Source organism: Bubalus bubalis, chromosome 7 (genome assembly GCF_019923935.1).
Source record: "Bubalus bubalis isolate 160015118507 breed Murrah chromosome 7, NDDB_SH_1, whole genome shotgun sequence".
Classification (NCBI taxonomy): domain Eukaryota; kingdom Metazoa; phylum Chordata; class Mammalia; order Artiodactyla; family Bovidae; genus Bubalus; species Bubalus bubalis.
The window spans coordinates 40,262,217-40,276,151 of record NC_059163.1 but is presented as its reverse complement, the minus strand read 5'-3'; the positions used below and the strand labels follow the sequence as shown (position 1 = coordinate 40,276,151).

General features: G+C 37.7%; 1 protein-coding gene across 9 annotated transcripts in view; it reads left to right on the top strand.

Annotated features, from left to right (window-relative positions):
• The window catches only part of ADGRL3 (adhesion G protein-coupled receptor L3), a 955,586-nt gene that overhangs the window by 382,071 nt on the left and 559,580 nt on the right, over positions 1 to 13,935 (top strand). For 8 of the 9 annotated variants that reach the window (XM_044945847.2, XM_044945844.2, XM_044945848.2 and 5 more), the window contains one exon: positions 3,640 to 3,843. The exons of the other annotated variant lie outside the window; for it this stretch is intronic. In XM_044945847.2, the coding sequence (XP_044801782.1) occupies positions 3,640 to 3,843 (204 nt within the window). The remainder of the gene's footprint in view (positions 1 to 3,639; positions 3,844 to 13,935) is intronic. 9 annotated transcript variants of the gene reach the window in all.

Here is a 13,935-nt window from a genome sequence, read left to right as displayed (position 1 = left end):
GAGCCTCTTGATGAAAGTGAAAGAGGAGAGTGAAAAAGTTGGCTTAAAGCTCAACATTCAGAAAACGAAGATCATGGTATCTGATCCCATCACTTCATGGCAAATAGATGTGGAAACAGTGGAAACGGTGACAGACTTTATTTTGGGGGGGCTCCAAAATCACTGTAGATGGTGATTGCAGCCATGAAATTAAAAGTCTCTTACTCCTTGAAAGGAAAATTATAACCAGCATAGACAGAATATTAAAAAGCAGAGGCATTACTTTGTCAACAAAGGTCCATCTACTCAAAGCTATGGTTTTTCCAGTAATCATGTTTCATTGTGAATGTTGGACTCCAAAGAAAGCTGAGCACTGATGAATGGATGCTTTTGAACTGTGGTGTTGGAGAAGACTCCTGAGAGCCCCTTGGACAGCAAGGAGATCCAACCAGTCCATCCTAAAGGAGATCAGTCCTGGGTGTTCACTGGAAAGATTAATGTTGAAGGTGAAACTCCAATACTTTGGCCACCTGATGCGAATAGCTGCCTCATTTGAAAGACCTTGATACCTGGAACGTTTGAGGTCAGGAGAAGGGGACAACAGAGGATGAGATGGTTGGATGGCATCACTGACTCATTGGTCATGGGTTTGGGTGGTCTCCGGGAGTTGGTGATGGACAGGGAGGACTGGCGTGCTGCGGTTCATTGGGTCGCAAAGAGTCTGACACGACTGAGTGGCTGAACCGAAATGAACAGACTTCATCCATGTGGGCCGTGTTACAGCCCCTCCACTTTTGCTGCTAGTGGTCGGTGACTCAGATTCCTTTGTAGAGATGGTCAGTTTAAAGATTAGTTTGATCTATTCACACAAGATACTCCAGCTTCATGGAACACCTTGCAATCTAGTCTCCAATTTAAGAGTCAAAATCTACTTAAATTCGTAGTATTTTTGTGCTTCTCCATCTTACCACATGAAATAATTTTATCATCTGATCCAGACCTATTCTTTATAGGTCCACAGACCTTGCTTTCTAGTAGTTTAAGCACTCTTATTTCTTGTTTAAGGTGAGATTCTTTCATTTAATGCAGACACTCATATTTTTCAAATGATAGTGATTCCATTCCACATGCATTTTCAATCAATTACAGTTTTCTGCCTAATCTAGCATTTTACCTTTCCTGAAATAATTGATCTCTAGTTCCGTTCTTATGTCTTTTTCCCTTTCCTGCCCTAGTCCTTTTTTCCCTAGAAGCTCTATTCAGTATCCTAACCAAGTGGCTGGTTGTTCCCAAACTAAACTCCTTACCCTGGTTTACAATGCCAGTGATCTGGCTGTTGCTCACCTCTCTAATCTCAGTCCAGACCATTCTTCTCCCAGTCCTGTACAGATTCATTGGCCATTGTGGTAATTCTTGATCAGCCCAAGGTGATTCCAGATTGAGGCCTTTGGAATGCTCTTTACTGCTGATTTTTTATGACTAGCAACTTCTAATTTTGCTTCCATATGTAAATCTGTAAAAATCTAAACATAGTAGCATTTATTATTCTATTTAAACTTCTGTGGATTACTCATATCTATATGATATTAAAATTATTTATGTATTTGCATGTTCTCTGTCTTCCATACAAGAATGGGTGATTCATTAAAGTAGGTATGTAATCTCTCTTTTTCACTAAAATCTCCAGTACCTAGAAAAGGACTTGACATATAATTGCAACTCGAAACATATTTGTTGAATGAATGAACAAGTAAATGCATGCTCCATCACTCCAGATCTTCTTGTTAATTTGGCTGAGGGCGAAATCTCTCAACTTTATTATAACTGAAGCTTGAAGGATACATAATAGTTTCATAATCTTTTCCTAATTTCCTTCCATAGACCATAGATATTTTAGGGAAAATATACCGGTATATATGTTTATGTGGACTTCCCTAGTGGCTCAGCAGTAAAGAATTTACCCCCAGTACAGGAGACATGGATTTAATCCCTGGGTCAGAAAGATCCCCTGGAGAAGGAAATGGCAACCCACTCCAGTGTTCTTGCCTGGGAAATCCCATGGACAGAGGAGCCTGGTGGGTTACAGTTCACAGGATCACAAAGAATCAGACATGATTGAGTGATTGAGCACACACATATTCATGTAAAAATAATTTTAAAAATAGTCACATTGTCAACTTGGGTACAAGGTGAATGATATTTTGGAAGTTGAAAGATTGGAAAAGATGTCACTGGAGGTGATTTTTTAGATATTTTCATTTTTGTCACAGCTGTATTTGGCCTTAAAACTTGTTACTTCTTTTGATACCTTTTCATTCACACAAACTGTCAAAACAGCATTCAGATTAACTTTTGGCTAGATATTTTAGTGTACATACAGTATAATGAGTTTAAATAAAAATTTGTTTTAGGGTGGTGCCTTAAAGATATATTTTAAACTTTGTCATTGTGGATGGATTGTTTGACAAATTTCTTAATATCATTTTTGCTTTTTATAAGAACTATATCATTTGTCATGATTTGGAGGAGAATGTGTTTTTACTCTTAATTTTCAAATACTTTAGACACCAAGAAATGGTAGCACTACTGTATAAGCTTCTAGTATTAGAAAGATGATTATAAAATTCTCTTACTTTATTGGATTTCTTAGTTTCTCTCCTGACTGTTGAATGGTAGCCATATAGAACCCTTACCATGTTTTTAATATGCATGTTATAATATGTTAAAATAATTGTGTAATGCAAAATTGTTTTCCTTGTAAAGTCTTTTTCTTTCTGTTAGCGGGAACATTATCATTATCACTCCTATTTATTACACTAGTTGCAATTAGTATAGAAAAGTATATCTGTACCAATTCACACACACACACAAAAAAACTCCTGTACTTAAACCGTTCTGTTTTTCATAGCATAAAATGTATGACTGTTCTGTGAATATTAAAAAATAGTCATGTGTGTATAATTTTATTTTTTCATTATTGTCTTGGTCTTCCATATTTATCCATTTATGTATTATGTACCATTTGTCAGTAAAATCACTGTGTATATATATGGCAAAAATGTATGTATATATTTTTCATCCTAATGTCCATCACAAACCTTAGTACAGCATCTTTCCAAAAATGTTAAATAACCTGAAACATATAAATAAATATAAAACAATCCATGTAACAATTCAACAAACAAAATTAATAAAAAACTTTCTGAAAGTTTCTTCACCCATTATTATATCAAGCTTTTTTGTGTGTAAATATTTAATTCAATAACCAATATTTTCATTGACACAAACATGAGTGCCCATAAATTAGAACAGAATGCTGTGAATCTATAACAAATATAATCATTATATTTTTTTCGGGCAGCTTTTTCTGCTTTCCATAATTATAGTTAATTTTCTAATCATTGTTAGGAGTTAGGATGAGGTTTTTGGCTTACTTAGGATCGTGATTAACTAGGACAGAGTTACACAGTCCATATCACACTAGCAACCAGGAGATGTGAGCTCCTTAGCTCCAGGGTTGCCTGTGGGGCCTGGGGTGGTGGAGTCCACGGGGCCTAGGGCCCTCAGCAGAGAGCAGCCTTGGGAATAGCCCCAGTAGGGCTCCTCTGAGGCTGGCCTGAGCTAAATGGAGTCTGATGGTGCGCCCTGCGGTCCCCGCAGGTGGCAAACACAGTGAGCGACATCCAGCCCTTGCTTCTGCACTGCGACATGCTGAGCGCGGCCCAGGAGGCGCTCTACCTCCCAGACATCTCCTTCAGCAGCCAGCTGCGGAGCGCGCCACTGCTCATCGCGGACCAGGGCCCCGTGGAGCTACCAGAGGAGTTCGTGGTCCAGGTGCCCATGGAGCTCAGATCTCAGCCCAAGGTGCGGCCAGCGGTGGGGAGAGAGGGCTGGGGGTGGCTGGGTAGGGGCCCCTGGGAGGCTTGGCCCCAGGCAGTGCCCCAAACGTGTCTTCGCATAGATCTCTGCATTCACTCATTGTGGCCGATGTTTACACCCAGTGAGATACTGACATGTTGTTGAACAATGCATGCTTGTTCTACATTAGAACCTCATCGCTATTTCAAAATGTTTGACTTTAAATTTCCGATTCGGTTTGAAATATTTTCACTGGAAGTTTAAAATTACTCTTAGTGACCATGTCAACGGTTGTAAATTTGAATGGTTGTAAAATACACATTTTAACATTTCCGATCATCTGTTTGAAAAAATATTCCTATCTTTGGAAACTGGAAAGATTTTTGAGATTATGGTGAAAACATCTTGATTAGGAATTGTGTGTAGTCATTTAAAGAATACATCCTGATAGGAAAGTGATGGTTGCAGAAGCAACCAAATTTTTTAATGGAAATGTTGGAAAGTGCTTTCTTTTTATTATTGTCTCTTCAGTTGGCAGGTTCAGTGTGAGACACCCAGCCTTTGAAGTTCCAATGAGGAAAGTTATATAATATTTTTAGAAAATCCAGTTTTATTCTTTTCCTCAGTACTTCATATATATATATATTTTATCTTTACATAATATTTAGGCAATAGAGTTTTTTTCTTTTCACTCATCAAACTTTATGAAGACACTCTTATCTCTCTAATTTCCCTCAGGGATCATATGTATAATGTAATATGAAATAATATATACAAATATTATGTGCTTATTATACACTATTTATATACTTTATTTATCATTTTCTTTGTGTCTGCAACATGAAAAAGGTTGAGAAACATTTGGCAGGTGGAACCATGAGTATCAAGCTTTATCCCAAAACACACTCACATCTCCTACACCATAATTTAATCATACAGGAAATACTGTCTAAGGAATCTGAAATGCCGCTGTATTAACTGAGCTTATCTTCTGAGCACCATTACAGAACTCTCTGGTAAAATATGTTGGAATACTGTATTTTAAAGGGTTAGTCATCACCTTTTTATCAATTTGAGATTTAAGAGACCTGTGATATTTAAACCTAATTCTTCAATTACTTCAGCCACATAGAGTAAGTGTGTGGTGATGTTGGCACTCACAGTGGCTCTTTCCACTCAATCACATATTTTAATCAGTGGCCTGCTGCTGCTATGTCGCTTCAGTCATGTCCGACTCTGTGTGACCCCATAGACGGCAGCCCACCAGGCTCCCCCGTCCCTGGGATTCTCCAGGCAAGAACACTGGAGTGGGTTGCCATTTCCTTCTCCAATGCAGGAAAGTGAAAAGTGAAAGTGAAGTTGCTCAGTCGTATCTGACTCTTAGCGACCCCATGGACTGCAGCCTACCAGGCTCCTCCATCCATGGGATTTTCCAGGCAAGAGTACTGGAGTGGGGTGCCATTGCCTTCTCCAATCAGTGGCCTAGAGTCTTTCAATTCAGATTAGCACTACTCCCCTGATAGTGATGATTGGGGGTCATTGCTGGGAGGTAAGTGCATGTATTTCTACAGAAGCACATAGAATTGACTCCAGTGTGTTTAGAAAAATCACGGAAAAGATATAATAAATATTCTTTAAGAATTCATTTTTTTTTCTTTTCTGTTTTGTATTATCATTTTAAATCTGAAATTCTCTAAATTGGGTACAGTTATATTTTTCACAAAATGTGCTTTAGCAATCAGAAAGTTTTCATCATGACATTGGCTTTTGATTTATATTATGAAAGAGTAACACAACATTAATGTTATTTTTTTTTATTTTATTTTATTTTTAAACTTTACATAATTGTATTAGTTTTGCCAAATATCAAAATGAATCCACCACAGGTATACATGTGTTCCCCATCCTAAACCCTTGCTCAAACACATATATGTTCGTCACAATTTCTAGTACTAGTGAAAAGAAATCTAGAAATGAATTTTACTTTTTGAGTAGATGTTATAAATGTTTAAATCAGCAACTGTAACATAAACACAGAAACACACACAAACACCTGCTGGCAATTCAAAATAGCAGTCAATTAGCATAAGTAGTACTTTTACTAATATGTTGGCTGAATTTATACGTTCCCCAGCTTTTATAGCTTAATAAGATTTTTCTGTATTACTAGCTTTTACTTTTTGCCATGTGTGTGTCAGGTTACATTGTAGTAAGGGGATTAAGTCACATTTTTCTTTCTATTTACAAATAGGAAAATTGAATTAAATTCTATTTTGGGCAAAGACAAAAATGAGGGTATCAGGAAACCTTTACTTGATCTTATAAATGAACACTTAGGTAAATATCATGTGATTTAAAAGGAGCCTAGGTTATTATGTTAATCTGCTATGATGAGGTAATACTTTCTGAAAGTCACTTTTGTGCAAAAGTAATTTTATCAGTCAGAGAGCAACTAAAGGTCATCTTTGAAAGCTCTCTATAGAAAGAATAAAGAAGATGAAGTAAATATTACAGGGGCATAATCTTTATTGATATGGAAAATAGTACATACAGCTAGAACACATGAACTGGTATTAAATATGAAATTAAAATAAGAGATATCACATTACTTTGAGCTCTTCAAACTGAAAAAACATGAAAGAATTAAAACTGGAAAATGTCAATGAACTCCAGCTTCCTCCCTTCTTCTACCTGCCTTTCTAAAAGAAAAACAACACTCTGTTATAGAAACAAGATATTTTAAGATACAGAAAACTCAGAGAAATATAAATAGTAAAGCTTGATATTAATGCAGTCTTTGATTGGAATACAAAATTGATATTACTTTAAAAAAAGTTAACCTCTGTTTGTTCTATAGATAGCCAAAAGAGCAAATAGAACCCCAACAAACACAGCCTTCACAACATAACAAAAACCCTTTTATTTGTTTGAAATTAAACTTTGCCCTTTTTTCCCCCTTTATATTCATTTGATTCCAGATAGCTAATAGCAGTTCTTTAGAGTTAACGAGTGTTTGGATTCACAGAAATTAGGACTTCACAGTAGAGCAGCAAAGCATAAAGAATTAAAAAACATTGTTCTCAGAAGACATTTTTCTCTTTAGCATATTAAGGCAGAAGGATGTCTGAGGGCAGATTACATGTTAATGACTAGATATCAAGACTTTTCCTTGAAGCTAAAGGAATGTTAATGTGTTTTTTATCAGCATTTTCCTTGCTTTAATTGTGATTTTCATGCAGATGCATCAAAAGTTCATTGAGATGATCTACAAATAAGCCTCCTGCAAGCCACATGTATAGTGTGCAGGGTTCGTACAAGTGTTCTCTCGGAGTATAGCTGAAGCATTTCAATCCTGACAGGTCAAAAAAACTCTAGTAGTACCTTTTGTGGGAGTCAAAATGCTTTTACAAGTGGCTTGTGTAGTCTCTCAGTCTCTTGAGGAATCACATCCACCTCTGCCATCACTATTTTTTTTTTCCATTTTCTCCCATTCTTTCTTCCATCTTTTTATGTTTATAGATGAGAATTCTTTCATGCTAATTAAACTCTATTTCATGTTTTTTTAATGCTTTACACAAGTCAGTCTTTAAATTAGTCTGCTGTTGTTGCTGCTAAGTCACTTCAGTTGTATCTGACTCTGTGCGACCCCCTAGACAGCAGCCCACCAGGTTCTGCCATCCCTGGGATTCTCCAGGCAAGAACACTAGAGTGGGTTGCCATTTCCTTATCCAATTAAATTAGTCTGAATACTGGTAATTCCTTCATTCATTCTTGCCTTCATTATGTTTTCCTCTTTCAATTGTTCATAGATGCATGCTGGGCCTTGCTTTAAAGTGGCAGGAAGGCAGAGATGGAGAACTAACAAACTTTAATGGTATTGGGAGATAAAAATAATACATTGTGACAAAAGTTTGCTAGAGGATATCTCTTCCTTGCACCCAAAGAGCCAAGAGCTTTGTTTGTAAAGTAGTGATTAACTTATGCCTTTGTATGTGTGTGTGTGTATTTGATGGTAGGTGCTACCTGTAGGAGCAGTGTTTTAAGAATTCATAATTCTGACTTCCCTGGTGGTCCAGTGGTTATGCAATGAAGGGAACACTGGTTTGATCCCGGGTCGGGGAAGATCCCACACGCCGTGAAGCAACTAAGCACACATGCCATGACAATTGAACCCATGGGCCAGAACTCTTGAGCTGCAGGAGAGAAGCCACCACAATGAGAAGCCCTCACAATGCAACTAAGAGTAGCCCAAGAGCTTGCTTGCTGCAAGTAGAGAAAGTGAAAGTGAAGTCGCTCAGTCCTGTCCGACTCTTTGCTACCCCATGGACTGTAGCCTACCAGGCTTCTCCGTCCATGGGATTCTCCAGGCAAGAATACTGGAGTGGGTTGCCATTTCCTTCTCCAGGAGATCTTCCCAACCCAGAGATTGAACCCGGGTCTCCCACATTGTAGACAGTTGCTTTATTTACCGTCTTAGCCACCAGGGAAGTCAAGCAGAGAAAGTTCAAGAGCAAAATGAAGATGGAGCACAGCCAGTAAATAAATAATTAATTTATTTAAAAAAACATAATTCTTATGGAAATCTAAGGACTATTAAGCACTGGACCTTGGCTATCAGTAAATGATACCAGGGAATTTTTTTTCCCCCCAATGGGCCTATTTCCTCTTTGATTCTTCTCTAGCTTTCTGACAGCTTTCTTTGCTCATTAACATTGTAAATGACTGCCTGCCTGAATTGTACACCACTGCCCTTAGCAATGGCACCCCACTCCAGTACTCTTGCCTGGACAATCCCATGGATGGAGGAGCCTGGTAGGCTGCAGTCCATGGGGTCACTAAGAGTCGGACACGACTGAGCGACTTCACTTTCACTTTTCACTTTTATGCACTGGAGAAGGAAATGGCAACCCACTCCAGTATTCTTGCCTGGAGAATCCCAGGGATGGGGGAGCCTGGTGGGCTGCCGTCTCTGGAGTCGCACAGAGTCGGACATGACTGAAGTGTTAGCAGCAGCAGCAGCCCTTAGCAATAGCACTAACCACCAACTGGCACTTACCTTTTAGTTTGAATTTCCAAAAAGAACTTTTAATCCTCATTGGTTAGGCCTGATTAAACCCCTGATTTAATTATTCATGTCACTGGCCATGGATGTAGGGCCACATAGAAGCAGTTTTGTAGCAAAGAGGAAATACAGAGACCCTATTACAAAAGTGAGTATAAAGTCCTATGGTACACGTAAGGAGAGTATCAACTCAGTTTTGGAAGATTGGAAGAGATGCTTGTGAAGAAACATGACATTTAACCTGGGATCTGACAGCCAAATAGTAGTTAACCAATTATAGAGGAAGAAGAAGAAAGATAATATTAATTTTTAAAGAAATGGTACCGGACTACCTTACCTATCTCCTAAAAAACCTGTATGCAGATTAAGAGGCAACAGCTAGAACCAGACATGGAATAACTGACTGGTTCAAAATTGGGAAAGGAGAACAGCAAGGCTGTATATTGCCATTTAATTTATTTGCTTTATATGCAGAGTACATTATGTGAAATGCCAGGCTAGATGAATCATGTGGGGAGAAATATCAACCTTAGATACGCAAATGATACCACTCTCATGGTAGAGCATGAAGAGGAACTAAAAAGTCTCTTGATGAGGATAAAAGAGGAGGCTTGAAACTCAGCATTCAGAAAACTAATGGCATCTGGCCTCATCACTTTATGGCAAACAGAAGAAGAAAGAGTGTAAGCAGTGACAGATTTTCTTTTTGGGGGCTCCAGAGTCACTGCAGATGGTAACTCTAGTCATGATATTAAGACACTTGCTCCTTGAAAGGAAAGCTATGACAAAGCTAGACAGTATATTAGACAGTAGACATTGCTGACAATGACCATATAGTTCAAGCTATGGTTTTTCCAGTAATCATGTATGGTTGTGAGAGTTGGAACATAAAGAAGGCTAAATGCTGAAGAATTGATGCTTTTGAATTGTGGTGCTGAAGACTCTTGAGAGTCCCTTGGACTTCAGGGAGATCCATCAGTCAATACTAAAGGAAATCCATCCTGAATATTTATTGGAAGGACTGATGCTGTAACTGAAGCGTCAGTACTTTGGCTACCTGATGCGAAGAGCCAACTCATTGGAAAAGACCCTGATGCTGGGCAAGGTTGAAGGCAAAGGGAGAAGGCGGTGGCATAAGATGAGATAGGTAGATAGTATCACTGACTCAATAGACATAAATTTGAGCAAACTTTGGGAGTTAGTGGATGACAGAGGAGCCTCATGTTATGCAGTCTATGGGGTTGCAAAGAGTTGGATATGACTCAGCAACTGAACAACAGCAACTAATATAGATAGGAAACAGTAGTACACAGGCCTAGTTCAAAAAGGATAATTTCTATTTGTTTGCCCAGAAATAATCTACAGAAGGTAAATATGGCATGATATAATGTTGTGAGGAGTTTGGAATTTCTCTGATGGCAGTAAGGGCAATATTAAGTTTATTTTAGAGGAATTGAGGGAGGAATGAATTGCCACCTGCATTTGACAAATAAACTAGAGGCTTCAAGGCTTGAAATGGGAGATTATTCTATTAATTCAGATAAGAAATGATGTGGCACTGACTCTGGGAATCAATGACATTGGTGATAATGAGGATCTATTGACAGGAGTTATAGGATACATTGGGTAAGTGAGTAAGACAGAGGGAAAACCCAAAGAAGACTACCAGGTTTCTATCTTGCATGAGTATATGAGGAATGATCCTATCACTTACTGAGATAAGAAAGACAAGAGGAGACAGAGAATGTTGATAAGGAATGATGGTGGTGTTACCCAAACATTTATAAATGACTTCTTCAATACATTCCTGTGAATAGAAACCCAGGTTTCTGGCTCTGAATTTAAGAATGCTCAACTTAAAAATAATATGTTAGTCTGAAAATATAAATATAAATGCTATTAATTGAGCATGACATTCTCATTAAAAAAGAAGAAAAATATTATTATTCTTCATTAGGTATTCTATTTTGCCTTAGGTATAATAAGATTCTTCAACAAATGAGCATCTGGTAGGCATTCAGGCATTCCTTCTATCTAATACTTCCCAGTAATACCTAGCAGAGCTGTAATGGAGCCAAGATGAGATTTGATTTTGAGCTCTCCTGTGTTGCCATGAAACAGCTGGAAGAATTCTTCCTACATATATTCTTTTGGAATGTATACTTTTCAGTACTATGGCAAAGAGGCAAATTGAATGAGGTTAAGACGGTTGATCTGCAGGCCTAAATATATTTGGCATTCATTCAGTTCTTAGTACAATGTTCCATGTCAAAATTCAGAAAGGAAGTAGGAGACTAGTCTCCTCATATTTGGGCTCATTAACAATGTAACGGAGAACATCGTTTAATGAAATAATAACAAAAAATAATCTTCATGTGCATGTGAGAATACCTCAGAAATGAATCTTTATTTATACTTTTGCCTAATTAAAAATGATTAATAAAACAGAATATCTCTTAATGTCATTGTAAAATGATGTTTTATCTTAAGGAAATATTTAATCAATTATTACTCAGCTATTAAAAAGAATACATTTGAGTCAGTTCTAATGAGGTGGATGAAACTGGAGTCTATTATACAGAGTGAAGTAAGTCAGAAAGAAAAACACCAATAGAGTCTATTAATGCATATATATATGGAATTTAGAAAGAGGGTAACAATGACCCTATATGTGAGACAGCAAAAGAGACACAGATGTAAAGAACAGACTTTTGGACTCTGTGGGAGAACACGAGGGTGGGATGATTTGAGAGGATAGCATTGAAACATATTATCATATGTGAAATAGATCGCCAGTCTAGGTTCGATGCAGGAGACAGGGTGCTCAGGGCTGATGCACTGGGATGACCCTGAGGAATAGGATGGGGAGTGAGGTGGGAGTGGGGTTCAGGATAGGGAGTGGGGTGGCAGGGGGGTTCAGGATGGGGAGCACATGTAAACCCATGGCTGATTCATGTCAATGTATGGCAAAAACCAGTACAGTATTATAAAGTAATTAGCATCCAATTAAAATATATAAATTAATTTAAAAAATTGATTAAAAGTCTCAAAAAATAAAAGCTGCACTCCCCCAAAAATAAACACTTTCAAGTCATAGATCCAAGACCACAGCTGCAGAACTCACCTAGTTGTACATATGAAGGCATTAAAATAAACTGATGAAGGCAGGGGGAGGTTAGCAAAAACTCATTTACTGTGATAGTTGTAAGACAGTGATTTGGAAATGGAGCCAGTTATACCATGATCTCATCAACATGATAGGGGAGGTCATGGACACTGGAATAAGTGAAGAACAGGAAGAGGTAACATGGGATGCTTTAAAACTTACAAGCCAAAGTACATACATCCAGTAAATGAGATTAGTGCATGCATGCTCAGTCATTCAGTTGTGTTGAACTCTTTTTAACCCTGTAGGCCATGAGATATTCCAGGCAAGAATCCTGGAGTGGGTTGCCATTCCCCACTCCAGGGGATCTTCCAGACTCAAGGATCAAACCAGCATATCCTGCTTTGGAAGGCAGATTCTTTGCCACTGAGCCACCTGAGAAACCCAAAACAAGATTAGTAGGTAGCACACTTTTTTCTTACCTCACACTACATCTCCTTCCACACATTTCTTATCTTTCAACCCCATGGAGTTTCTAACAATTTGTTAGACAAGCCCTGCCCCCTTCCTTCCACATCTTTGGCAAGTGATCTTATTTTTGCTGGTTGGCATGTCCTATACTACCTGAGTCCTCTTCAGCTCAGCTAAAAATTCAATGTAGGGCAGCCTTGAATTGATTTTTCTCTCCTTGCACTCATCCTTAGCTGTATTCTTGACCAAACAATTTCTATCCTCCCTCTAATTCTGAATTAGAGTGGCCTGAAGATGTGTGTGTGTGCATTTGGTAAATAACTTCTCTTCACTTCCTCCTTGCTTTTATATTTTCATTTTATATAAGTAATGATCACAGGAAAACCTGAGACTTTTTTACTCTTAATATGTTTTTATATGTGTTATTTATATTGACTTTGATGAGTTATCCTTCTAGCATGTTCTAATGTTCTTACTCCCCAAGTTTTGAAAATCTGGTTTTTATTTTGTTATTACATTGCAGTCTGAAGTGTATAGGTTAAGTTCAGGAATTCAGGGGGAGCTAGAGAGATGAAAGAACTTATAACAGAAGAACAGAGATAAATGTTGCTACAAAAATAGAAACCCTCTGTTTTACAATCTCAGTCTTTTGGATATAACTGTTACTGCAAGAGAATAGTATAACATGGCCTTCAAAGTGCTGTGTTAGCTTCTTGTTTTACATGACAGTATAATATTTCAGATAAAAGCCCCTGTTCATATTTGTTTCTTTCAGTGAGGTTTGCCAGTTTAAACAAAATGTCAGGTCTAATTGATATGCAAAATTTATCATGTGGACACCACCCTTTAGAATTATTGTGTGTGTGTGCTAAGTTACTTCAGCCATTTCTGACTCTGCAACCCTATGAACTGTAGCCTGCCAGGCTCCTCTGCCTGTGGGATTCTCCAGGCAAGAATACTGCAGTGGGTTGCCATGCCCTCCTTCAGAGTATCTTCCCTACCCAGGGATCAGACCTGAGTCTCTTAAGTCTCCTGCCTTGACAGGCAGGTTTTTTACCACTAGGCACTAATTGGAATGCCGTTTAGAATTATTAGGTACACAATATTATATTTTTATATGGGAAGGATAATAGGTATTTAGGAAAATAGGTAAAGTATTGAGTTTAAAAGAATAATAAAATTTCTGGCCTAAAACGCGATGTTTTAAAACATTTCTTTAGGATCTTGTTTCTTCCCTCAAATAGTATAAATACATATAAATACAATCTAGTATAAATACTAGAATGATGTATCCAATGCAAAATAAATGTGTTAATGAGATTGGCCTTCAGATATTTCGAGGAAAATATGATCAACACTTTTGTTTCTTTATGTTGCATAAATTATAAATTATTTTCCCTTTCCATCTGACAAGTAAATTTTTAGTAGCTTTTCAAAATGTTCATAGAAGTTATATTTT